Source organism: Cherax quadricarinatus, chromosome 49, assembly GCF_038502225.1.
Source record: "Cherax quadricarinatus isolate ZL_2023a chromosome 49, ASM3850222v1, whole genome shotgun sequence".
NCBI lineage: Eukaryota > Metazoa > Arthropoda > Malacostraca > Decapoda > Parastacidae > Cherax > Cherax quadricarinatus.
In genome coordinates this window covers 23,707,971-23,734,863 of record NC_091340.1, presented here as the reverse complement: position 1 = coordinate 23,734,863, position 26,893 = coordinate 23,707,971, and the positions used below count along the sequence as shown (strand labels likewise).

The following is a 26,893-nucleotide window of genomic DNA, read 5'->3' as shown; positions in this document are numbered from 1 at the left end:
TATAAATGTCGGGAGCAAGGAGCTAGTAACACCTGTGTAAATGAAGCGAGCAAGGAGCTAGTAACACCTGTATAAATGTCGGGAGCAATGAGCTAGTAACACCTGTGTAAATGTCGGGAGCAATGAGCTAGTAACACCTGTATAAATGTCGGGAGCAATGAGCTAGTAAAACCTACTGTATAAATGTCGGGAGCAATGAGCTAGTAACACCTGTGTAAATGTCGGGAGCAATGAGCTAGTAACACCTGTGTAAATGTCGAGAGCAAGGAGCTAGTAACACCTGTGTAAATGTCGGGAGCAATGAGCTAGTAACACCTGTGTAAATGTCGGGAGCAATGAGCTAGTAACACCTGTGTAAATGTCGGGAGCAATGAGCGAGTAACACCTGTGTAAATGTCGGGAGCAATGAGCTAGTAACACCTGTGTAAATGTCGGGAGCAATGAGCTAGTAACACCTGTGTAAATGTCGGGAGCAATGAGCTAGTAACACCTGTGTAAATGTCGGGAGCAATGAGCTAGTAACACCTGTGTAAATGTCGGGAGCAATGAGCTAGTAACACCTGTGTAAATGTCGGGAGCAATGAGCTAGTAACACCTGTGTAAATGTCGGGAGCAATGAGCTAGTAACACCTGTGTAAATGTCGGGAGCAATGAGCTAGTAACACCTGTGTAAATGTCGGGAGCAATGAGCTAGTAACACCTGTGTAAATGTCGGGAGCAATGAGCTAAACACCTGAAATGTCGGGAGCAATGAGCTAGTAACACCTGTGTAAATGTCGGGAGCAATGAGCTAGTAACACCTGTGTAAATGTCGGGAGCAATGAGCTAGTAACACCTGTGTAAATGTCGGGAGCAATGAGCTAGTAACACCTGTGTAAATGTCGGGAGCAATGAGCTAGTAACACCTGTGTAAATGTCGGGAGCAATGAGCTAGTAACACCTGTGTAAATGTCGGGAGCAATGAGCTAGTAACACCTGTGTAAATGTCGGGAGCAATGAGCTAGTAACACCTGTGTAAATGTCGGGAGCAATGAGCTAGTAACACCTGTGTAAATGTCGGGAGCAATGAGCTAGTAACACCTGTGTAAATGTCGGGAGCAATGAGCTAGTAACACCTGTGTAAATGTCGGGAGCAATGAGCTAGTAACACCTGTGTAAATGTCGGGAGCAATGAGCTAGTAACACCTGTGTAAATGTCGGGAGCAATGAGCTAGTAACACCTGTGTAAATGTCGGGAGCAATGAGCTAGTAACACCTGTGTAAATGTCGGGAGCAATGAGCTAGTAACACCTGTGTAAATGTCGGGAGCAATGAGCTAGTAACACCTGTGTAAATGTCGGGAGCAATGAGCTAGTAACACCTGTGTAAATGTCGGGAGCAATGAGCTAGTAACACCTGTGTAAATGTCGGGAGCAATGAGCTAGTAACACCTGTGTAAATGTCGGGAGCAATGAGCTAGTAACACCTGTGTAAATGTCGGGAGCAATGAGCTAGTAACACCTGTGTAAATGTCGGGAGCAATGAGCTAGTAACACCTGTGTAAATGTCGGGAGCAATGAGCTAGTAACACCTGTGTAAATGTCGGGAGCAATGAGCTAGTAACACCTGTGTAAATGTCGGGAGCAATGAGCTAGTAACACCTGTGTAAATGTCGGGAGCAATGAGCTAGTAACACCTGTGTAAATGTCGGGAGCAATGAGCTAGTAACACCTGTGTAAATGTCGGGAGCAATGAGCTAGTAACACCTGTGTAAATGTCGGGAGCAATGAGCTAGTAACACCTGTGTAAATGTCGGGAGCAATGAGCTAGTAACACCTGTGTAAATGTCGGGAGCAATGAGCTAGTAACACCTGTGTAAATGTCGGGAGCAATGAGCTAGTAACACCTGTGTAAATGTCGGGAGCAATGAGCTAGTAACACCTGTGTAAATGTCGGGAGCAATGAGCTAGTAACACCTGTGTAAATGTCGGGAGCAATGAGCTAGTAACACCTGTGTAAATGTCGGGAGCAATGAGCTAGTAACACCTGTGTAAATGTCGGGAGCAATGAGCTAGTAACACCTGTATAAATGTCGGGAGCAATGAGCTAGTAACACCTGTGTAAATGTCGGGAGCAATGAGCTAGTAACACCTGTGTAAATGTCGGGAGCAATGAGCTAGTAACACCTGTGTAAATGTCGGGAGCAATGAGCTAGTAACACCTGTGTAAATGTCGGGAGCAATGAGCTAGTAACACCTGTGTAAATGTCGGGAGCAATGAGCTAGTAACACCTGTGTAAATGTCGGGAGCAATGAGCTAGTAACACCTGTGTAAATGTCGGGAGCAATGAGCTAGTAACACCTGTGTAAATGTCGGGAGCAATGAGCTAGTAACACCTGTGTAAATGTCGGGAGCAATGAGCTAGTAACACCTGTGTAAATGTCGGGAGCAATGAGCTAGTAACACCTGTGTAAATGTCGGGAGCAATGAGCTAGTAACACCTGTGTAAATGTCGGGAGCAATGAGCTAGTAACACCTGTGTAAATGTCGGGAGCAATGAGCTAGTAACACCTGTGTAAATGTCGGGAGCAATGAGCTAGTAACACCTGTGTAAATGTCGGGAGCAATGAGCTAGTAACACCTTTGTAAATGTCGGGAGCAATGAGCTAGTAACACCTATATAAATGTCGGGAGCAATGAGCTAGTAACACCTGTGTAAATGTCGGGAGCAATGAGCTAGTACCACCTGTGTAAATGTCGAGAGCAATGAGCTAGTAACACCTACTGTATAAATGTCGGGAGCAATGAGATAGTAACACCTGTGTAAATGTCGGGAGCAATGAGCTAGTAACACCTGTGTAAATGTCGGGAGCAATGAGCTAGTAACACCTGTGTATAAATGTCGGGAGCAATGAGCTAGTAACACCTGTATAAATGTCGGGAGCAATGAGCTAGTAACACCTGTAGTCGGGAGCAATGAGCTAGTAACACCTGTGTATAAATGTCGGGAGCAATGAGCTAGTAACACCTGTGTAAATGTCGGGAGCAATGAGCTAGTAACACCTGTGTAAATGTCGGGAGCAATGAGCTAGTAACACCTGTGTAAATGTCGGGAGCAATGAGCTAGTAACACCTGTGTAAATGTCGGGAGCAATGAGCTAGTAACACCTGTGTAAATGTCGGGAGCAATGAGCTAGTAACACCTGTGTAAATGTCGGGAGCAATGAGCGAGTAACACCTGTGTAAATGTCGTGAGCAATGAGCTAGTAACACCTGTGTAAATGTCGGGAGCAATGAGCTAGTAACACCTGTGTAAATGTCGGGAGCAATGAGCTAGTAACACCTGTGTAAATGTCGGGAGCAATGAGCTAGTAACACCTGTGTAAATGTCGGGAGCAATGAGCTAGTAACACCTGTGTAAATGTCGGGAGCAATGAGCTAGTAACACCTGTGTAAATGTCGGGAGCAATGAGCTAGTAACACCTGTGTAAATGTCGGGAGCAATGAGCTAGTAACACCTGTGTAAATGTCGGGAGCAATGAGCTAGTAACACCTGTGTAAATGTCGGGAGCAATGAGCTAGTAACACCTGTGTAAATGTCGGGAGCAATGAGCTAGTAACACCTGTGTAAATGTCGGGAGCAATGAGCTAGTAACACCTGTGTAAATGTCGGGAGCAATGAGCTAGTAACACCTGTGTAAATGTCGGGAGCAATGAGCTAGTAACACCTGTGTAAATGTCGGGAGCAATGAGCTAGTAACACCTGTGTAAATGTCGGGAGCAATGAGCTAGTAACACCTGTGTAAATGTCGGGAGCAATGAGCTAGTAACACCTGTGTAAATGTCGGGAGCAATGAGCTAGTAACACCTGTGTAAATGTCGGGAGCAATGAGCTAGTAACACCTGTGTAAATGTCGGGAGCAATGAGCTAGTAACACCTGTGTAAATGTCGGGAGCAATGAGCTAGTAACACCTGTGTAAATGTCGGGAGCAATGAGCTAGTAACACCTGTGTAAATGTCGGGAGCAATGAGCTAGTAACACCTGTGTAAATGTCGGGAGCAATGAGCTAGTAACACCTGTGTAAATGTCGGGAGCAATGAGCTAGTAACACCTGTGTAAATGTCGGGAGCAATGAGCTAGTAACACCTGTGTAAATGTCGGGAGCAATGAGCTAGTAACACCTGTGTAAATGTCGGGAGCAATGAGCTAGTAACACCTGTGTAAATGTCGGGAGCAATGAGCTAGTAACACCTGTGTAAATGTCGGGAGCAATGAGCTAGTAACACCTGTGTAAATGTCGGGAGCAATGAGCTAGTAACACCTGTGTAAATGTCGGGAGCAATGAGCTAGTAACACCTGTGTAAATGTCGGGAGCAATGAGCTAGTAACACCTGTGTAAATGTCGGGAGCAATGAGCTAGTAACACCTGTGTAAATGTCGGGAGCAATGAGCTAGTAACACCTGTGTAAATGTCGGGAGCAATGAGCTAGTAACACCTGTGTAAATGTCGGGAGCAATGAGCTAGTAACACCTGTGTAAATGTCGGGAGCAATGAGCTAGTAACACCTGTGTAAATGTCGGGAGCAATGAGCTAGTAACACCTGTGTAAATGTCGGGAGCAATGAGCTAGTAACACCTGTGTAAATGTCGGGAGCAATGAGCTAGTAACACCTGTGTAAATGTCGGGAGCAATGAGCTAGTAACACCTGTGTAAGTGTCGGGAGCAATGAGCTAGTAACACCTGTGTAAATGTCGGGAGCAATGAGCTAGTAACACCTGTGTAAATGTCGGGAGCAATGAGCTAGTAACACCTGTGTAAATGTCGGGAGCAATGAGCTAGTAACACCTGTGTAAATGTCGGGAGCAATGAGCTAGTAACACCTGTGTAAATGTCGGGAGCAATGAGCTAGTAACACCTGTGTAAATGTCGGGAGCAATGAGCTAGTAACACCTGTGTAAATGTCGGTAGCAATGAGCTAGTAACACCTGTGTAAATGTCGGGAGCAATGAGCTACTAACACCTGTGTAAAATGTCGGGAGCAATGAGCTACTAACACCTGTGTAAATGTCGGGAGCAATGAGCTAGTAACACCTGTGTAAATGTCGGGAGCAATGAGCTAGTAACACCTGTGTAAATGTCGGGAGCAATGAGCTAGTAACACCTGTGTAAATGTCGGGAGCAATGAGCTAGTAACACCTGTGTAAATGTCGGGAGCAATGAGCTAGTAACACCTGTGTAAATGTCGGGAGCAATGAGCTAGTAACACCTGTGTAAATGTCGGGAGCAATGAGCTAGTAACACCTGTGTAAATGTCGGGAGCAATGAGCTAGTAACACCTGTGTAAATGTCGGGAGCAATGAGCTAGTAACACCTGTGTAAATGTCGGGTGAGCTAGTAACACCTGTCGGGAGCAACGAGCTAGTAACACCTGTGTAAATGTCGGGAGCAATGAGCTAGTAACACCTGTGTAAATGTCGGGAGCAATGAGCTAGTAACACCTGTGTAAATGTCGGGAGCAATGAGCTAGTAACACCTGTGTAAATGTCGGGAGCAATGTAGCAATGAGCTAAACACCTGTGTAAATGTCGGGAGCAATGAGCTAGTAACACCTGTGTAAATGTCGGGAGCAATGAGCTAGTAACACCTGTGTAAATGTCGGGAGCAATGAGCTAGTAACACCTGTGTAAATGTCGGGAGCAATGAGCTAGTAACACCTGTGTAAATGTCGGGAGCAATGAGCTAGTAACACCTGTGTAAATGTCGGGAGCAATGAGCTAGTAACACCTGTGTAAATGTCGGGAGCAATGAGCTAGTAACACCTGTGTAAATGTCGGGAGCAATGAGCTAGTAACACCTGTGTAAATGTCGTGAGCAATGAGCTAGTAACACCTGTGTAAATGTCGGGAGCAATGAGCTAGTAACACCTGTGTAAATGTCGGGAGCAATGAGCTAGTAACACCTGTGTAAATGTCGGGAGCAATGACCTAGTAACACCTGTGTAAATGTCGGGAGCAATGAGCTAGTAACACCTGTGTAAATGTCGGGAGCAATGAGCTAGTAACACCTGTGTAAATGTCGGGAGCAATGAGCTAGTAACACCTGTGTAAATGTCGGGAGCAATGAGCTAGTAACACCTGTGTAAATGTCGGGAGCAATGAGCTAGTAACACCTGTGTAAATGTCGGGAGCAATGAGCTAGTAACACCTGTGTAAATGTCGGGAGCAATGAGCTAGTAACACCTGTGTAAATGTCGGGAGCAATGAGCTAGTAACACCTGTGTAAATGTCGGGAGCAATGAGCTAGTAACACCTGTGTAAATGTCGGGAGCAATGAGCTAGTAACACCTGTGTAAATGTCGGGAGCAATGAGCTAGTAACACCTGTGTAAATGTCGGGAGCAATGAGCTAGTAACACCTGTGTAAATGTCGGGAGCAATGAGCTAGTAACACCTGTGTAAATGTCGGGAGCAATGAGCTAGTAGCACCTGTGTAAATGTCGGGAGCAATGAGCTAGTAACACCTGTGTAAATGTCGGGAGCAATGAGCTAGTAACACCTGTGTAAATGTCGGGAGCAATGAGCTAGTAACACCTGTGTAAATGTCGGGAGCAATGAGCTAGTAACACCTGTGTAAATGTCGGGAGCAATGAGCTAGTAACACCTGTGTAAATGTCGGGAGCAATGAGCTAGTAACACCTGTGTAAATGTCGGGAGCAATGAGCTAGTAACACCTGTGTAAATGTCGGGAGCAATGAGCTAGTAACACCTGTGTAAATGTCGGGAGCAATGAGCTAGTAACACCTGTGTAAATGTCGGGAGCAATGAGCTAGTAACACCTGTGTAAATGTCGGGAGCAATGAGCTAGTAACACCTGTGTAAATGTCGGGAGCAATGAGCTAGTAACACCTGTGTAAATGTCGGGAGCAATGAGCTAGTAACACCTGTGTAAATGTCGGGAGCAATGAGCTAGTAACACCTGTGTAAATGTCGGGAGCAATGAGCTAGTAACACCTGTGTAAATGTCGGGAGCAATGAGCTAGTAACACCTGTGTAAATGTCGGGAGCAATGAGCTAGTAACACCTGTGTAAATGTCGGGAGCAATGAGCTAGTAACACCTGTGTAAATGTCGGGAGCAATGAGCTAGTAACACCTGTGTAAATGTCGGGAGCAATGAGCTAGTAACACCTGTGTAAATGTCGGGAGCAATGAGCTAGTAACACCTGTGTAAATGTCGGGAGCAATGAGCTAGTAACACCTGTGTAAATGTCGGGAGCAATGAGCTAGTAACACCTGTGTAAATGTCGGGAGCAATGAGCTAGTAACACCTGTGTAAATGTCGGGAGCAATGAGCTAGTAACACCTGTGTAAATGTCGGGAGCAATGAGCTAGTAACACCTGTGTAAATGTCGGGAGCAATGAGCTAGTAACACCTGTGTAAATGTCGGGAGCAATGAGCTAGTAACACCTGTGTAAATGTCGGGAGCAATGAGCTAGTAACACCTGTGTAAATGTCGGGAGCAATGAGCTAGTAACACCTGTGTAAATGTCGGGAGCAATGAGCTAGTAACACCTGTGTAAATGTCGGGAGCAATGAGCTAGTAACACCTGTGTAAATGTCGGGAGCAATGAGCTAGTAACACCTGTGTAAATGTCGGGAGCAATGAGCTAGTAACACCTGTGTAAATGTCGGGAGCAATGAGCTAGTAACACCTGTGTAAATGTCGGGAGCAATGAGCTAGTAACACCTGTGTAAATGTCGGGAGCAATGAGCTAGTAACACCTGTGTAAATGTCGGGAGCAATGAGCTAGTAACACCTGTGTAAATGTCGGGAGCAATGAGCTAGTAACACCTGTGTAAATGTCGGGAGCAATGAGCTAGTAACACCTGTGTAAATGTCGGGAGCAATGAGCTAGTAACACCTGTGTAAATGTCGGGAGCAATGAGCTAGTAACACCTGTGTAAATGTCGGGAGCAATGAGCTAGTAACACCTGTGTAAATGTCGGGAGCAATGAGCTAGTAACACCTGTGTAAATGTCGGGAGCAATGAGCTAGTAACACCTGTGTAAATGTCGGGAGCAATGAGCTAGTAACACCTGTGTAAATGTCGGGAGCAATGAGCTAGTAACACCTGTGTAAATGTCGGGAGCAATGAGCTAGTAACACCTGTGTAAATGTCGGGAGCAATGTACCTGTGTAAGTGTCGGGAGCAATGAGCTAGTAACACCTGTGTAAATGTCGGGAGCAATGAGCTAGTAACACCTGTGTAAATGTCGGGAGCAATGAGCTAGTAATACCTGTGTAAATGTCGGGAGCAATGAGCTAGTAACACCTGTGTAAATGTCGGGAGCAATGAGCTAGTAACACCTGTGTAAATGTCGGGAGCAATGAGCTAGTAACACCTGTGTAAATGTCGGGAGCAATGAGCTAGTAACACCTGTGTAAATGTCGGGAGCAATGAGCTAGTAACACCTGTGTAAATGTCGGGAGCAATGAGCTAGTAACACCTGTGTAAATGTCGGGAGCAATAGCTAGTAACACCTGTGTAAATGTCGGGAGCAATGAGCTAGTAACATGTGTAAATGTCGGGAGCAATGAGCTAGTAACACCTGTGTAAATGTCGGGAGCAATGAGCTAGTAACACCTGTGTAAATGTCGGGAGCAATGAGCTAGTAACACCTGTGTAAATGTCGGGAGCAATGAGCTAGTAACACCTGTGTAAATGTCGGGAGCAATGAGCTAGTAACACCTGTGTAAATGTCGGGAGCAATGAGCTAGTAACACCTGTGTAAATGTCGGGAGCAATGAGCTAGTAACACCTGTGTAAATGTCGGGAGCAATGAGCTAGTAACACCTGTGTAAATGTCGGGAGCAATGAGCTAGTAACACCTGTGTAAATGTCGGGAGCAATGAGCTAGTAACACCTGTGTAAATGTCGGGAGCAATGAGCTAGTAACACCTGTGTAAATGTCGGGAGCAATGAGCTAGTAACACCTGTGTAAATGTCGGGAGCAATGAGCTAGTAACACCTGTGTAAATGTCGGGAGCAATGAGCTAGTAACACCTGTGTAAATGTCGGGAGCAATGAGCTAGTAACACCTGTGTAAATGTCGGGAGCAATGAGCTAGTAACACCTGTGTAAATGTCGGGAGCAATGAGCTAGTAACACCTGTGTAAATGTCGGGAGCAATGAGCTAGTAACACCTGTGTAAATGTCGGGAGCAATGAGCTAGTAACACCTGTGTAAATGTCGGGAGCAATGAGCTAGTAACACCTGTGTAAATGTCGGGAGCAATGAGCTAGTAACACCTGTGTAAATGTCGGGAGCAATGAGCTAGTAACACCTGTGTAAATGTCGGGAGCAATGAGCTAGTAACACCTGTGTAAATGTCGTGAGCAATGAGCTAGTAACACCTGTGTAAATGTCGGGAGCAATGAGCTAGTAACACCTGTGTAAATGTCGGGAGCAATGAGCTAGTAACACCTGTGTAAATGTCGGGAGCAATGAGCTAGTAACACCTGTGTAAATGTCGGGAGCAATGAGCTAGTAACACCTGTGTAAATGTCGGGAGCAATGAGCTAGTAACACCTGTGTAAATGTCGGGAGCAATGAGCTAGTAACACCTGTGTAAATGTCGGGAGCAATGAGCTAGTAACACCTGTGTAAATGTCGGGAGCAATGAGCTAGTAACACCTGTGTAAATGTCGGGAGCAATGAGCTAGTAACACCTGTGTAAATGTCGGGAGCAATGAGCTAGTAACACCTGTGTAAATGTCGGGAGCAATGAGCTAGTAACACCTGTGTAAATGTCGGGAGCAATGAGCTAGTAACACCTGTGTAAATGTCGGGAGCAATGAGCTAGTAACACCTGTGTAAATGTCGGGCAATGAGCTAATGAAATGTCTGAGCTAGTAACACCTGTGTAAATGTCGGGAGCAATGAGCTAGTAACACCTGTGTAAATGTCGGGAGCAAAGAGCTAGTAACACCTGTGTAAATGTCGGGAGCAATGAGCTAGTAACACCTGTGTAAATGTCGGGAGCAATGAGCTAGTAACACCTGTGTAAATGTCGGGAGCAATGAGCTAGTAACACCTGTGTAAATGTCGGGAGCAATGAGCTAGTAACACCTGTGTAAATGTCGGGAGCAATGAGCTAGTAACACCTGTGTAAATGTCGGGAGCAATGAGCTAGTAACACCTGTGTAAATGTCGGGAGCAATGAGCTAGTAACACCTGTGTAAATGTCGGGAGCAATGAGCTAGTAACACCTGTGTAAATGTCGGGAGCAATGAGCTAGTAACACCTGTGTAAATGTCGGGAGCAATGAGCTAGTAACACCTGTGTAAATGTCGGGAGCAATGAGCTAGTAACACCTGTGTAAATGTCGGGAGCAATGAGCTAGTAACACCTGTGTAAATGTCGGGAGCAATGAGCTAGTAACACCTGTGTAAATGTCGGGAGCAATGAGCTAGTAACACCTGTGTAAATGTCGGGAGCAATGAGCTAGTAACACCTGTGTAAATGTCGGGAGCAATGAGCTAGTAACACCTGTGTAAATGTCGGGAGCAATGAGCTAGTAACACCTGTGTAAATGTCGGGAGCAATGAGCTAGTAACACCTGTGTAAATGTCGGGAGCAATGAGCGAGTAACACCTGTGTAAAGCAATGAGCGAGTAACTCGTGTAACTGTCGGGAGCAATGAGCTAGTAACACCTGTGTAAATGTCGGGAGCAATGAGCTAGTAACACCTGTGTAAATGTCGGGAGCAATGAGCTAGTAACACCTGTGTAAATGTCGGGAGCAATGAGCTAGTAACACCTGTGTAAATGTCGGGAGCAATGAGGTAACACCTGTGTAAATGTCGCGAATGAGCTAGTAACACCTGTGTAAATGTCGGGAGCAATGAGCTAGTAACACCTGTGTAAATGTCGGGAGCAATGAGCTAGTAACACCTGTGTGTAAAATGTCGGTAAATGTCGGGCAATGAGCTAGTAACACCTGTGTAAATGTCGGGAGCAATGAGCTAGTAACACCTGTGTAAATGTCGGGAGCAATGAGCTAGTAACACCTGTGTAAATGTCGGGAGCAATGAGCTAGTAACACCTGTGTAAATGTCGGGAGCAATGAGCTAGTAACACCTGTGTAAATGTCGGGAGCAATGAGCTAGTAACACCTGTGTAAATGTCGGGAGCAATGAGCTAGTAACACCTGTGTAAATGTCGGGAGCAATGAGCTAGTAACACCTGTGTAAATGTCGGGAGCAATGAGCTAGTAACACCTGTGTAAATGTCGGGAGCAATGAGCTAGTAACACCTGTGTAAATGTCGGGAGCAATGAGCTAGTAACACCTGTGTAAATGTCGGGAGCAATGAGCTAGTAACACCTGTGTAAATGTCGGGAGCAATGAGCTAGTAACACCTGTGTAAATGTCGGGAGCAATGAGCTAGTAACACCTGTGTAAATGTCGAGAGCAATGAGCTAGTAACACCTGTGTAAATGTCGGGAGCAATGAGCTAGTAACACCTGTGTAAATGTCGGGAGCAATGAGCTAGTAACACCTGTGTAAATGTCGGGAGCAATGAGCTAGTAACACCTGTGTAAATGTCGGGAGCAATGAGCTAGTAACACCTGTGTAAATGTCGGGAGCAATGAGCTAGTAACACCTGTGTAAATGTCGGGAGCAATGAGCTAGTAACACCTGTGTAAATGTCGGGAGCAATGAGCTAGTAACACCTGTGTAAATGTCGGGAGCAATGAGCTAGTAACACCTGTGTAAATGTCGGGAGCAATGAGCTAGTAACACCTGTGTAAATGTCGGGAGCAATGAGCTAGTAACACCTGTGTAAATGTCGGGAGCAATGAGCTAGTAACACCTGTGTAAATGTCGGGAGCAATGAGCTAGTAACACCTGTGTAAATGTCGGGAGCAATGAGCTAGTAACACCTGTGTAAATGTCGGGAGCAATGAGCTAGTAACACCTGTGTAAATGTCGGGAGCAATGAGCTAGTAACACCTGTGTAAATGTCGGGAGCAATGAGCTAGTAACACCTGTGTAAATGTCGGGAGCAATGAGCTAGTAACACCTGTGTAAATGTCGGGAGCAATGAGCTAGTAACACCTGTGTAAATGTCGGGAGCAATGAGCTAGTAACACCTGTGTAAATGTCGGGAGCAATGAGCTAGTAACACCTGTGTAAATGTCGGGAGCAATGAGCGAGTAACACCTGTGTAAATGTCGCGAGCAATGTAGTAAATGTCGGGAGCAATGAGCTAGTAACACCTGTGTAAATGTCGGGAGCAATGAGCTAGTAACACCTGTGTAAATGACGAGAGCAATGAGCTAGTAACACCTGTATAAATGTCGGGAGCAATGAGCTAGTAACACCTGTGTAAATGTCGGGAGCAATGAGCTAGTAACACCTGTGTAAATGTCGGGAGCAATGAGCTAGTAACACCTGTGTAAATGTCGAGAGCAATGAGCTAGTAACACCTGTGTAAATGTCGGGAGCAATGAGCTAGTAACACCTGTGTAAATGTCGGGAGCAATGAGCTAGTAACACCTGTGTAAATGTCGGGAGCAATGAGCTAGTAACACCTGTGTAAATGTCGGGAGCAATGAGCTAGTAACACCTGTGTAAATGTCGGGAGCAATGAGCTAGTAACACCTGTGTAAATGTCGGGAGCAATGAGCTAGTAACACCTGTGTAAATGTCGGGAGCAATGAGCTAGTAACACCTGTGTAAATGTCGGGAGCAATGAGCTAGTAACACCTGTGTAAATGTCGGGAGCAATGAGCTAGTAACACCTGTGTAAATGTCGGGAGCAATTAGCTAGTAACACCTGTGTAAATGTCGGGAGCAATGAGCTAGTAACACCTGTGTAAATGTCGGGAGCAATGAGCTAGTAACACCTGTGTAAATGTCGGGAGCAATGAGCTAGTAACACCTGTGTAAATGTCGGGAGCAATGAGCTAGTAACACCTGTGTAAATGTCGGGAGCAATGAGCTAGTAACACCTGTGTAAATGTCGGGAGCAATGAGATAGTAACACCTGTGTAAATGTCGGGAGCAATGAGCTAGTAACACCTGTGTAAATGTCGGGAGCAATGAGCTAGTAACACCTGTGTAAATGTCGGGAGCAATGAGCTAGTAACACCTGTGTAAATGTCGGGAGCAATGAGCTAGTAACACCTGTGTAAATGTCGGGAGCAATGAGCTAGTAACACCTGTGTAAATGTCGGGAGCAATGAGCTAGTAACACCTGTGTAAATGTCGGGAGCAATGAGCTAGTAACACCTGTGTAAATGTCGGGAGCAATGAGCTAGTAACAGCAATGAGCTAGTAACAACTGTAAATGTCGGGAGCAATGAGCTAGTAACACCTGTGTAAATGTCGGGAGCAATGAGCTAGTAACACCTGTGTAAATGTCGGGAGCAATGAGCTAGTAACACCTGTGTAAATGTCGGGAGCAATGAGCTAGTAACACCTGTGTAAATGTCGGGAGCAATGAGCTAGTAACACCTGTGTGAATGTCGGGAGCAATGAGCTAGTAACACCTGTGTAAATGTCGGGAGCAATGAGCTAGTAACACCTGTGTAAATGTCGGGAGCAATGAGCTAGTAACACCTGTGTAAATGTCGGGAGCAATGAGCTAGTAACACCTGTGTAAATGTCGGGAGCAATGAGCTAGTAACACCTGTGTAAATGTCGGGAGCAATGAGCTAGTAACACCTGTGTAAATGTCGGGAGCAATGAGCTAGTAACACCTGTGTAAATGTCGGGAGCAATGAGCTAGTAACACCTGTGTAAATGTCGGGAGCAATGAGCGAGTAACACCTGTGTAAATGTCGTGAGCAATGAGCGAGTAACACCTGTGTAAATGTCGGGAGCAATGAGCTAGTAACACCTGTGTAAATGTCGGGAGCAATGAGCTAGTAACACCTGTGTAAATGTCGGGAGCAATGAGCTAGTAACACCTGTGTAAATGTCGGGAGCAATGAGCTAGTAACACCTGTGTAAATGTCGGGAGCAATGAGCTAGTAACACCTGTGTAAATGTCGGGAGCAATGAGCTAGTAACACCTGTGTAAATGTCGCGAGCAATGAGCTAGTAACACCTGTGTAAATGTCGGGAGCAATGAGCTAGTAACACCTGTGTAAATGTCGGGAGCAATGAGCTAGTAACACCTGTGTAAATGTCGGGAGCAATGAGCTAGTAACACCTGTGTAAATGTCGGGAGCAATGAGCTAGTAACACCTGTGTAAATGTCGGGAGCAATGAGCTAGTAACACCTGTGTAAATGTCGGGAGCAATGAGCTAGTAACACCTGTGTAAATGTCGGGAGCAATGAGCTAGTAACACCTGTGTAAATGTCGGGAGCAATGAGCTAGTAACACCTGTGTAAATGTCGGGAGCAATGAGCTAGTAACACCTGTGTAAATGTCGGGAGCAATGAGCTAGTAACACCTGTGTAAATGTCGGGAGCAATGAGCTAGTAACACCTGTGTAAATGTCGGGAGCAATGAGCTAGTAACACCTGTGTAAATGTCGGGAGCAATGAGCTAGTAACACCTGTGTAAATGTCGGGAGCAATGAGCTAGTAACACCTGTGTAAATGTCGGGAGCAATGAGCTAGTAACACCTGTGTAAATGTCGGGAGCAATGAGCTAGTAACACCTGTGTAAATGTCGGGAGCAATGAGCTAGTAACACCTGTGTAAATGTCGGGAGCAATGAGCTAGTAACACCTGTGTAAATGTCGGGAGCAATGAGCTAGTAACACCTGTGTAAATGTCGGGAGCAATGAGCTAGTAACACCTGTGTAAATGTCGGGAGCAATGAGCTAGTAACACCTGTGTAAATGTCGGGAGCAATGAGCTAGTAACACCTGTGTAAATGTCGGGAGCAATGAGCTAGTAACACCTGTGTAAATGTCGGGAGCAATGAGCTAGTAACACCTGTGTAAATGTCGGGAGCAATGAGCTAGTAACACCTGTGTAAATGTCGGGAGCAATGAGCTAGTAACACCTGTGTAAATGTCGGGAGCAATGAGCTAGTAACACCTGTGTAAATGTTGGGAGCAATGAGCTAGTAACACCTGTGTAAATGTCGGGAGCAATGAGCTAGTAACACCTGTGTAAATGTCGGGAGCAATGAGCTAGAAACACCTGTGTAAATGTCTGGAGCAATTAGCTAGTAACACCTGTGTAAATGTCGGGAGCAATGAGCTAGTAACACCTGTGTAAATGTCGGGAGCAATGAGCTAGTAACACCTGTGTAAATGTCGGGAGCAATGAGCTAGTAACACCTGTGTAAATGTCGGGAGCAATGAGCTAGAAACACCTGTGTAAATGTCGGGAGCAATGAACTAGTAACACCTGTGTAAATGTCGGGAGCAATGAGCTAGTAACACCTGTGTAAATGTCGGGAGCAATGAGCTAGTAACACCTGTGTAAATGTCGGGAGCAATGAGCTAGTAACACCTGTGTAAATGTCGGGAGCAATGAGCTAGTAACACCTGTGTAAATGTCGGGAGCAATGAGCTAGTAACACCTGTGTAAATGTCGGGAGCAATGAGCTAGTAACACCTGTGTAAATGTCGGGAGCAATGAGCTAGTAACACCTGTGTAAATGTCGGGAGCAATGAGCTAGTAACACCTGTGTAAATGTCGGGAGCAATGAGCTAGTAACACCTGTGTAAATGTCGGGAGCAATGAGCTAGTAACACCTGTGTAAATGTCGGGAGCAATGAGCTAGTAACACCTGTGTAAATGTCGGGAGCAATGAGCTAGTAACACCTGTGTAAATGTCGGGAGCAATGAGCTAGTAACACCTGTGTAAATGTCGGGAGCAATGAGCTAGTAACACCTGTGTAAATGTCGGGAGCAATGAGCTAGTAACACCTGTGTAAATGTCGGGAGCAATGAGCTAGTAACACCTGTGTAAATGTCGGGAGCAATGAGCTAGTAACACCTGTGTAAATGTCGGGAGCAATGAGCTAGTAACACCTGTGTAAATGTCGGGAGCAATGAGCTAGTAACACCTGTGTAAATGTCGGGAGCAATGAGCTAGTAACACCTGTGTAAATGTCGGGAGCAATGAGCTAGTAACACCTGTGTAAATGTCGGGAGCAATGAGCTAGTAACACCTGTGTAAATGTCGGGAGCAATGAGCTAGTAACACCTGTGTAAATGTCGGGAGCAATGAGCTAGTAACACCTGTGTAAATGTCGGGAGCAATGAGCTAGTAACACCTGTGTAAATGTCGGGAGCAATGAGCTAGTAACACCTGTGTAAATGTCGGGAGCAATGAGCTAGTAACACCTGTGTAAATGTCGGGAGCAATGAGCTAGTAACACCTGTGTAAATGTCGGGAGCAATGAGCTAGTAACACCTGTGTAAATGTCGGGAGCAATGAGCTAGTAACACCTGTGTAAATGTCGGGAGCAATGAGCTAGTAACACCTGTGTAAATGTCGGGAGCAATGAGCTAGTAACACCTGTGTAAATGTCGGGAGCAATGAGCTAGTAACACCTGTGTAAATGTCGGGAGCAATGAGCTAGTAACACCTGTGTAAATGTCGGGAGCAATGAGCTAGTAACACCTGTGTAAATGTCGGGAGCAATGAGCTAGTAACACCTGTGTAAATGTCGGGAGCAATGAGCTAGTAACACCTGTGTAAATGTCGGGAGCAATGAGCTAGTAACACCTGTGTAAATGTCGGGAGCAATGAGCTAGTAACACCTGTGTAAATGTCGGGAGCAATGAGCTAGTAACACCTGTGTAAATGTCGGGAGCAATGAGCTAGTAACACCTGTGTAAATGTCGGGAGCAATGAGCTAGTAACACCTGTGTAAATGTCGGGAGCAAGGAGCTAGTAACACCTGTGTAAATGTCGCGAGCAATGAGCTAGTAACACCTATGTAAATGTCGGGAGCAATGAGCAGTAACACCTGTGTAAATGTCGTGAGCAATAGTAACACCTGTGTAAATGTCGGGAGCAATGAGTAACTGTGTAAATGTCGGGAGCAATGAGCAGTAACACCTGTGTAAATGTCGGGAGCAATGAGCTAGTAACACCTGTGTAAATGTCGGGAGCAATGAGCTAGTAACACCTGTGTAAATGTCGGGAGCAATGAGCTAGTAACACCTGTGTAAATGTCGGGAGCAATGAGCTAGTAACACCTGTGTAAATGTCGGGAGCAATGAGCTTGTAACACCTGTGTAAATGTCGGGAGCAATGAGCTAGTAACACCTGTGTAAATGTCGGGAGCAATGAGCTAGTAACACCTGTGTAAATGTCGGGAGCAATGAGCTAGTAACACCTTTGTAAATGTCGGGAGCAATGAGCTAGTAACACCTGTGTAAATGTCGGGAGCAATGAGCTAGTAACACCTGTGTAAATGTCGGGAGCAATGAGCTAGTAACACCTGTGTAAATGTCGGGAGCAATGAGCTAGTAACACCTGTGTAAATGTCGGGAGCAATGAGCTAGTAACACCTGTGTAAATGTCGGGAGCAATGAGCTAGTAACACCTGTGTAAATGTCGGGAGCAATGAGCTAGTAACACCTGTGTAAATGTCGGGAGCAATGAGCTAGTAACACCTGTGTAAATGTCGGGAGCAATGAGCTAGTAACACCTGTGTAAATGTCGGGAGCAATGAGCTAGTAACACCTGTGTAAATGTCGGGAGCAATGAGCTAGTAACACCTGTGTAAATGTCGGGAGCAATGAGCTAGTAACACCTGTGTAAATGTCGGGAGCAATGAGCTAGTAACACCTGTGTAAATGTCGGGAGCAATGAGCTAGTAACACCTGTGTAAATGTCGGGAGCAATGAGCTAGTAACACCTGTGTAAATGTCGGGAGCAATGAGCTAGTAACACCTGTGTAAATGTCGGGAGCAATGAGCTAGTAACACCTGTGTAAATGTCGGGAGCAATGAGCTAGTAACACCTGTGTAAATGTCGGGAGCAATGAGCTAGTAACACCTGTGTAAATGTCGGGAGCAATGAGCTAGTAACACCTGTGTAAATGTCGGGAGCAATGAGCTAGTAACACCTGTGTAAATGTCGGGAGCAATGAGCTAGTAACACCTGTGTAAATGTCGGGAGCAATGAGCTAGTAACACCTGTGTAAATGTCGGGAGCAATGAGCTAGTAACACCTGTGTAAATGTCGGGAGCAATGAGCTAGTAACACCTGTGTAAATGTCGGGAGCAATGAGCTAGTAACACCTGTGTAAATGTCGGGAGCAATGAGCTAGTAACACCTGTGTAAATGTCGGGAGCAATGAGCTAGTAACACCTGTGTAAATGTCGGGAGCAATGAGCTAGTAACACCTGTGTAAATGTCGGGAGAGCTAGTAACACCTGTGTAAATGTCGGGAGCAATGAGTAACACCTGTGTAAAGGTCGGGAGCAATGAGCTAGTAACACCTGTGTAAATGTCGGGAGCAATGAGCTAGTAACACCTGTGTAAATGTCGGGAGCAATGAGCTAGTAACACCTGTGTAAATGTCGGGAGCAATGAGCTAGTAACACCTGTGTAAATGTCGGGAGCAATGAGCTAGTAACACCTGTGTAAATGTCGGGAGCAATGAGCTAGTAACACCTGTGTAAATGTCGGGAGCAATGAGCTAGTAACACCTGTGTAAATGTCGGGAGCAATGCTAGTAACACCTGTAAATGTCGGGAGCAATGAGTAGTACACCTGTGTAAATGTCGGGAGCAATGAGCTAGTAACACCTGTGTAAATGTCGGGAGCAATGAGCTAGTAACACCTGTGTAAATGTCGGGAGCAATGAGCTAGTAACACCTGTGTAAATGTCGGGAGCAATGAGCTAGTAACACCTGTGTAAATGTCGGGAGCAATGAGCTAGTAACACCTGTGTAAATGTCGGGAGCAATGAGCTAGTAACACCTGTGTAAATGTCGGGAGCAATGAGCTAGTAACACCTGTGTAAATGTCGGGAGCAATGAGCTAGTAACACCTGTGTAAATGTCGGGAGCAATGAGCTAGTAACACCTGTGTAAATGTCGGGAGCAATGAGCTAGTAACACCTGTGTAAATGTCGGGAGCAATGAGCTAGTAACACCTGTGTAAATGTCGGGAGCAATAGCTAGTAACACCTGTGTAAATGTCGGGAGCAATGAGCTAGTAACACCTGTGTAAATGTCGGGAGCAATGAGCTAGTAACACCTGTGTAAATGTCGGGAGCAATGAGCTAGTAACACCTGTGTAAATGTCGGGAGCAATGAGCTAGTAACACCTGTGTAAATGTCGGGAGCAATGAGCTAGTAACACCTGTGTAAATGTCGGGAGCAATGAGCTAGTAACACCTGTGTAAATGTCGGGATCAATGAGCTAGTAACACCTGTGTAAATTTCGGGAGCAATGAACTAGTAACACCTGTGTAAATGTCGGGAGCAATGAGCTAGTAACACCTGTGTAAATGTCGGGAGCAATGAGCTAGTAACACCTGTGTAAATGTCGGGAGCAATGAGCTAGTAACACCTGTGTAAATGTCGGGAGCAATGAGCTAGTAACACCTGTGTAAATGTCGGAGCAGCTAATGAAATGTCGGGAGCAATGAGTAGTAACACCTGTGTAAATGTCGGGAGCAATGAGCTAGTAACACCTGTGTAAATGTCGGGAGCAATGAGCTAACACCTGTGTAAATGTCACCTGTGTAATTGTCGGGAGCAATGAGCTAGTAACACCTGTGTAAATGTCGGGAGCAATGAGCTAGTAACACCTGTGTAAATGTCGGGAGCAATGAGCTAGTAACACCTGTGTAAATGTCGGGAGCAATGAGCTAGTAACACCTGTGTAAATGTCGGGAGCAATGAGCTAGTAACACCTGTGTAAATGTCGGGAGCAATGAGCTAGTAACACCTGTGTAAATGTCGGGAGCAATGAGCTAGTAACACCTGTGTAAATGTCGGGAGCAATGAGCTAGTAACACCTGTGTAAATGTCGGAGCAGCAATGAGCTAGTAACACCTGTGTAAATGTCGGGAGCAATGAGCTAGTAACACCTGTGTAAATGTCGGGAGCAATGAGCTAGTAACACCTGTGTAAATGTCGGGAGCAATGAGCTAGTAACACCTGTGTAAATGTCGGGAGCAATGAGCTAGTAACACCTGTGTAAATGTCGGGAGCAATGAGCTAGTAACACCTGTGTAAATGTCGGGAGCAATGAGCTAGTAACACCTGTGTAAATGTCGGGAGCAATGAGCTAGTAACACCTGTGTAAATGTCGGGAGCAATGAGCTAGTAACACCTGTGTAAATGTCGGGAGCAATGAGCTAGTAACACCTGTGTAAATGTCGGGAGCAATGAGCTAGTAACACCTGTGTAAATGTCGGGAGCAATGAGCTAGTAACACCTGTGTAAATGTCGGGAGCAATGAGCTAGTAACACCTGTGTAAATGTCGGGAGCAATGAGCTAGTAACACCTGTGTAAATGTCGGGAGCAATGAGCTAGTAACACCTGTGTAAATGTCGGGAGCAATGAGCTAGTAACACCTGTGTAAATGTCGGGAGCAATGAGCTAGTAACACCTGTGTAAATGTCGGGAGCAATGAGCTAGTAACACCTGTGTAAATGTCGGGAGCAATGAGCTAGTAACACCTGTGTAAATGTCGGGAGCAATGAGCTAGTAACACCTGTGTAAATGTCGGAAGCAATGAGCTAGTAACTCCTGTGTAAATGTCGGGAGCAATGAGCTAGTAACACCTGTGTAAATGTCGGGAGCAATGAGCTAGTAACACCTGTGTAAATGTCGTGAGCAATGAACTAGTAACACCTGTGTAAATGTCGGGAGCAATGAGCTAGTAACACCTGTGTAAATGTCGGGAGCAATGAGCTAGTAACAACTGTGTAAATGTCGGGAGCAATGAGCTAGTAACACCTGTGTAAATGTCGGGAGCAATGAGCTAGTAACACCTGTGTAAATGTCGGGAGCAATGAGCTAGTAACACCTGTGTAAATGTCGGGAGCAATGAGCTAGTAACACCTGTGTAAATGTCGGGAGCAATGAGCTAGTAACACCTGTGTAAATGTCGGGAGCAATGAGCTAGTAACACCTGTGTAAATGTCGGGAGCAATGAGCTAGTAACACCTGTGTAAATGTCGGGAGCAATGAGCTAGTAACACCTGTGTAAATGTCGGGAGCAATGAGCTAGTAACACCTGTGTAAATGTCGGGAGCAATGAGCTAGTAACACCTGTGTAAATGTCGGGAGCAATGAGCTAGTAACACCTGTGTAAATGTCGGGAGCAATGAGCTAGTAACACCTGTGTAAATGTCGGGAGCAATGAGCTAGTAACACCTGTGTAAATGTCGGGAGCAATGAGCTAGTAACACCTGTGTAAATGTCGGGAGCAATGAGCTAGTAACATCTGTGTAAATGTCGGGAGCAATGAGCTAGTAACACCTGTGTAAATGTCGGGAGCAATGAGCTAGTAACACCTGTGTAAATGTCGGGAGCAATGAGCTAGTAACACCTGTGTAAATGTCGGGAGCAATGAGCTAGTAACACCTGTGTAAATGTCGGGAGCAATGAACTAGTAACACCTGTGTAAATGTCGGGAGCAATGAGCTAGTAACACCTGTGTAAATGTCGGAGCAATGAGCTAGTAACACCTGTGTAAATGTCGGGAGCAATGAGCTAGTAACACCTGTGTAAATGTCGGGAGCAATGAGCTAGTAACACCTTCTATATAAATTTCTAAAAATTAGAAGCAAACTTAATAAAATTGTGATGTTTAAATGTGTGTTGATGTAGTGTAGATATATGTAGTGTAGATATATGTAGTGTAGATATATGTAGTGTAGATATATGTAGTGTAGATATATGTAGTGTAGATATATGTAGTGTAGATATATGTAGTGTAGATATATGTAGTGTAGATATATGTAGTGTAGATATATGTAGTGTAGATATATGTAGTGTAGATATATGAAGTGTAGATATATGTAGTGTAGATATATGTAGTGTAGATATATGTAGTGTAGATATATGTAGTGTAGATATATGTAGTGTAGATATATGTAGTGTAGATATATGTAGTGTAGATATATGTAGTGTAGATATATGTAGTGTAGATATATGTAGTGTAGATATATGTAGTGTAGATATATGTAGTGTAGATATATGTAGTGTAGATATATGTAGTGTAGATATATGTTGTGTAGATATATGTAGTGTAGATATATGTAGTGTAGATATATATAGAGTAGATATATGTAGTGTAGATATATATAGAGTAGATATGTAGTGCGTCTCCAACAACACCCTAGTATATGCATCACTGTACATTAAACACATTTACCTCTCACAATACCTCCTTTACAGTACCTTATTAACTATGCTTCCCACATATAGTTACTCCTACACAGTTCCCTCCGTTGAATACCTCTCTCAAAGTACCTCGTACTTCCCTCATAGACCCTTCCACTGAGTACCTCCCTCACAGTACCTTCCTAGGAGTACCTCCCACTCTGTACCTACCACTATCAACCTCCCACACAGTATCTCCCGCGCAGTGCCACACAAGCAGTACCTCCCACACACTACCTCCCAGCGACTGACTCACACATTTCTTCCTAACGAGTTCCTCCCATATTGCCTCCCAGAAAGAGCCTCCCACATACTACCTCCCAAACATTACTTTCCATAAAGAAAGCACAGCTGAATACCTCTCACATTGTATCTCCCACACAGTATCTCCCATACAGAACCTTCCACACAGTACCTTCTACACAGTACCTTCCACACAGTACCTTCCACACAGTACCTCCCACACAGTACCTTCCACACAGTACCTCCCACACAGTACCTTCCACACAGTACCTTCCACACAGTACCTCCCACACGGTACCATCCACACAGTACTATCCACAGAGTATCTTCCACACAGTACCTCCCACACAGTACCTTCCACACAGTACCTCCCACACAGTACCTTCCACACAGTACCTTCCACACAGTACCATCCACAGAGTATCTTCCACACAGTACCTCCCACACAGTACCTTCCACACAGTACCTTCCACACAGTGCCATCCACACAGTACTATCCACACAGCACTATCCACAGAGCATCTTCCACACAGTACCTCCCACACAATACCTCCCACACAGTACCTTCCACACAGTACCTCCCATACAATACCTCCCACACAGTACCTTCCACACAGTACCTCCCATACAATACCTCCCACACAGTACCTTCCACACAGTACCATCCACAGAGTATCTTCCACACAGTACCTCCCACAAAGTACCTCCCACACAGTACCCTCCACACAGTACCATCCACAGAGTATCTTCCACACAGTACCTCCCACACAATACCTCCCACACAGTATCTTCCACACAGTACCTCCCACACAGTACCTCCCACACAGTACCTCCCACACAGTACCTTCCACACAGTACTATCCACAGAGTATCTTCCACACAATACCTCCCACACAGTACCTTCCACACAGTACCTCCCACACAGTACCTCCCACACAGTACCTTCCACACAGTACCATCCACAGAGTATCTTCCACACAGTACCTCCCACACAGTACCTCCCACACAGTACCTTCCACACAGTACCATCCACAGAGTATCTTCCACACAGTACCTCCCACACAATACCTCCCACACAATACCTCCCACACAGTACCTCCCATACAGTACCTCCCACACAGTACCTTCTACACAGTACCTTCCACACAGTACCATCCACAGAGTATCTTCCACACAGTGCCTCCCACACAATACCTCCCACACAGTACATTCCACACAGTACTTCCCACACAATACCTCCCACACAGTACCTTCCACACAGTGCCATCCACAGAGTATCTTCCACACAGTACCTCCCACACAGCACCTTCCACACAGTACCTTCCACACAGTACTTCCCACACAATACCTCCCACACAGTACCTTCCACACAGTGCCATCCACAGAGTATCTTCCAAACAGTACCTCCCACACAATATCTCCCACACAGTACCTTCCACACAGTGCTATCCACAAAGTATCTTCCACACAGTACCTCCCACACAGTACCTCCCACACAGTACCTTCCACACAGTGCCATCCACAGAGTATCTTCCACACAGTACCTCCCACACAGCACCTTCCACACAGTACCTTCCACACAGTACTTCCCACACAATACCTCCCACACAGTACCTTCCTCACAGTGCCATCCACAAAGTATCTTCCACACAGTACCTCCCACACAGTACCTCCCACACAGTACCTTCCACACAGTACCATCCACAGAGTATCTTTCACACAGTACCTCCCACACAATACCTCCCAAACAGTACCTTCCACACAGTACTTCCCACACAATTCCTCCCACACAGTACCTTTCACACAGTACCTCCCACACAGTACCTTCGACACAGTAAAATCCACAGAGTATCTTCCACACAGTACCTTCCACACAGTACCATCCACAGAGTACCTTCCACACAGTACCTCCCACACGGTACCATCCACACAGTACCATCCACAGACTATCTTCCACACAGTACCTCCCACACAATACCTCCCGCACAGTACCTTCCACACAGTACCTCCCACACAGTACCTTCCACACAGTACCATCCACAGAGTATCTTCCACACAGTACCTCCCACACAGTACATCCCACACAGTACCTTCCACACAGTACCATCCACGGAGTATCTTCCCACAGTACCTCACACACAGTACCTCCCACACAGTACCTCACACACAGTACCTCCCACACAGTACCTCACACACAGTACCTCCCACACAGTACCTCACACACAGTACCTCCCACACAGTACCTCACACACAGTACCTTCCACACAGTACCTTCCACAGAGTGAACTTTAAAATGGTATAAAATACCTACAGGTTGTTAGGTAAGACACATATGCAACAGTTAGGTATCTTTATTTCGAAACGTGTCGCCTACACAGAAGGCTTCTTCAGTCGAGTACAGAAAAGTTGATAGAAGCAGAAGAGACTTGAAGACGATGTAATCAGTCCATCACCCTTAAAGTTTTGAGGTGGTCAGTCCCTCAGTCTGGAGGAGAGCATTGTTCCATAGTATGAAACAATATGGAGATGAAGTGGCAGGATGGAGCCTTATATAGCGCCAGATGGTGAGACGTAGGTTGTCGAAGTTGATTTCAGGTCTGTACCAAGATACGCTTGTTTTGCAGTGTCTGACAGATAGAACATTAAAATGGTATAAAATACCGACAGGTTGTTAGGTAAGACAAATATGCAACAGTTAGGTATCTTTATTTCGAAACGTTTCGGGTATCTTGGTACAGACATGAAATCAACTTCGACAACCTCTACTAGTGAGAACGGCTGGATTTGAGAGGGACCTGACCTCCCAAAGTGACCTACGTCTCACCTTCTGGCGCTATATAAGGCTCCATCCTGTCACTTCATCTCCATATTGTTTCAGACTACGGAACAATGCTCTCCTCCAGACTGAGGGACTGACCACCTCAAAACTTTAAGGGTGATGGACTGATTACATCGTCTTCAAGTCTCTTCAGCTTCTATCAACTTTTCTGTACTCGACGGAAGAAGCCTACTGTGTAGGCGAAACGTTTCGAAATAAAGATACCTAACTGTTGCACACGTGTCTTACCTAACAACCATCCACAGAGTATCTTCCACACAATACCTCCCGCACAGTACTTACACCTGGTGTGACCACAGATGGGTGCTCGGGGATGCAGAGTACACGTAGTCACTACTTCCACTGAGTACAGTTACATGAAGATCACCAACAACGTGTACTTGTACCCACTTGAACTCGCCAATTCGTCGGGCCTCGCCCAATACACCCTAGATAACTTCATCAACCTCCTCTCTCATATGGTGAGTCTTACCCTGGATAACTTCATCAACCTCCTCTCTCATATGGTGAGTCTTACCCTGGATAACTTCATCAACCTCCTCTCTCATATGGTGAGTCTTACCCTGGATAACTTCATCAACCTCCTCTCTCATATGGTGAGTCTCACCCTGGATAACTTCATCAACTTCCTCTCTCATATGGTGAGTCTTACCTTGGATAACTTCATCAACCTCCTCTCTCATATGGTGAGTCTTACCCTGGATAACTTATCAGCCTCCTCTCTCATATGGTGAGTCTCACCCTGGATAACTTCATCAACCTCCTCTCTCATATGGTGAGTCTTACCCTGGATAACTTCATCAACTTCCTCTCTCATATGGTGAGTCTCACCCTGGATAACTTCATCAACCTCCTATCTCATATGGTGAGTCTTACACTGGATAACTTCATCAACTTCATCTCTCATATGGTGAGTCTCACCCTGGATAACTTCATCAACCTCCTCTCTCATATGGTGAGTCTTACCCTGGATAACTTCATTAACCTCCTCTCTCATATGGTGAGTCTCACCCTGGATAACTTCATCAACTTCATCTCTCATATGGTGAGTCTTACCCTGGATAACTTCATCAACCTCCTATCTCACATGGTGAGTCTCACCCTGGATAACTTCATCAACCGCCTCTCTCATATGGTGAGTCTCACCCTGGATAACTTCATCAACTTCATCTCTCATATGGTGAGTCTCACCCTGGATAACTTCATCAACATCCTATCTCACATGGTGAGTCTCACCCTGGATAACTTCATCAACCTCCTCTCTCATATGGTGAGTCTCACCCTGGATAACTTCATCAACTTCATCTCTCATATGGTGAGTCTCACCCTGGATAACTTCATCAACCTATTCTCTCATATGGTGAGTCTCACCCTGGATAACTTCATCAACTTCCTCTCTGATATGGTGAGTCTCACCCTGGAAAACTTCATCAACTTCCTCTCTGATATGGTGAGTCTCACCCTGGATAACTTCATCAACCTCCTCTCTCAT

General features: G+C 45.5%; 1 protein-coding gene across 1 annotated transcript in view; it reads left to right on the top strand.

The window, feature by feature from the left end:
- Positions 1–26,135, top strand: part of LOC128697055 (uncharacterized) — a 41,800-nt gene extending 15,665 nt beyond the window's left edge. The window contains exon 4 of the mRNA XM_070095087.1: positions 25,701–26,135. Coding sequence (XP_069951188.1) covers positions 25,701–26,135 — 435 coding nt within the window. The remainder of the gene's footprint in view (positions 1–25,700) is intronic.
- Positions 26,136–26,893: the final 758 nt, after the last annotated feature.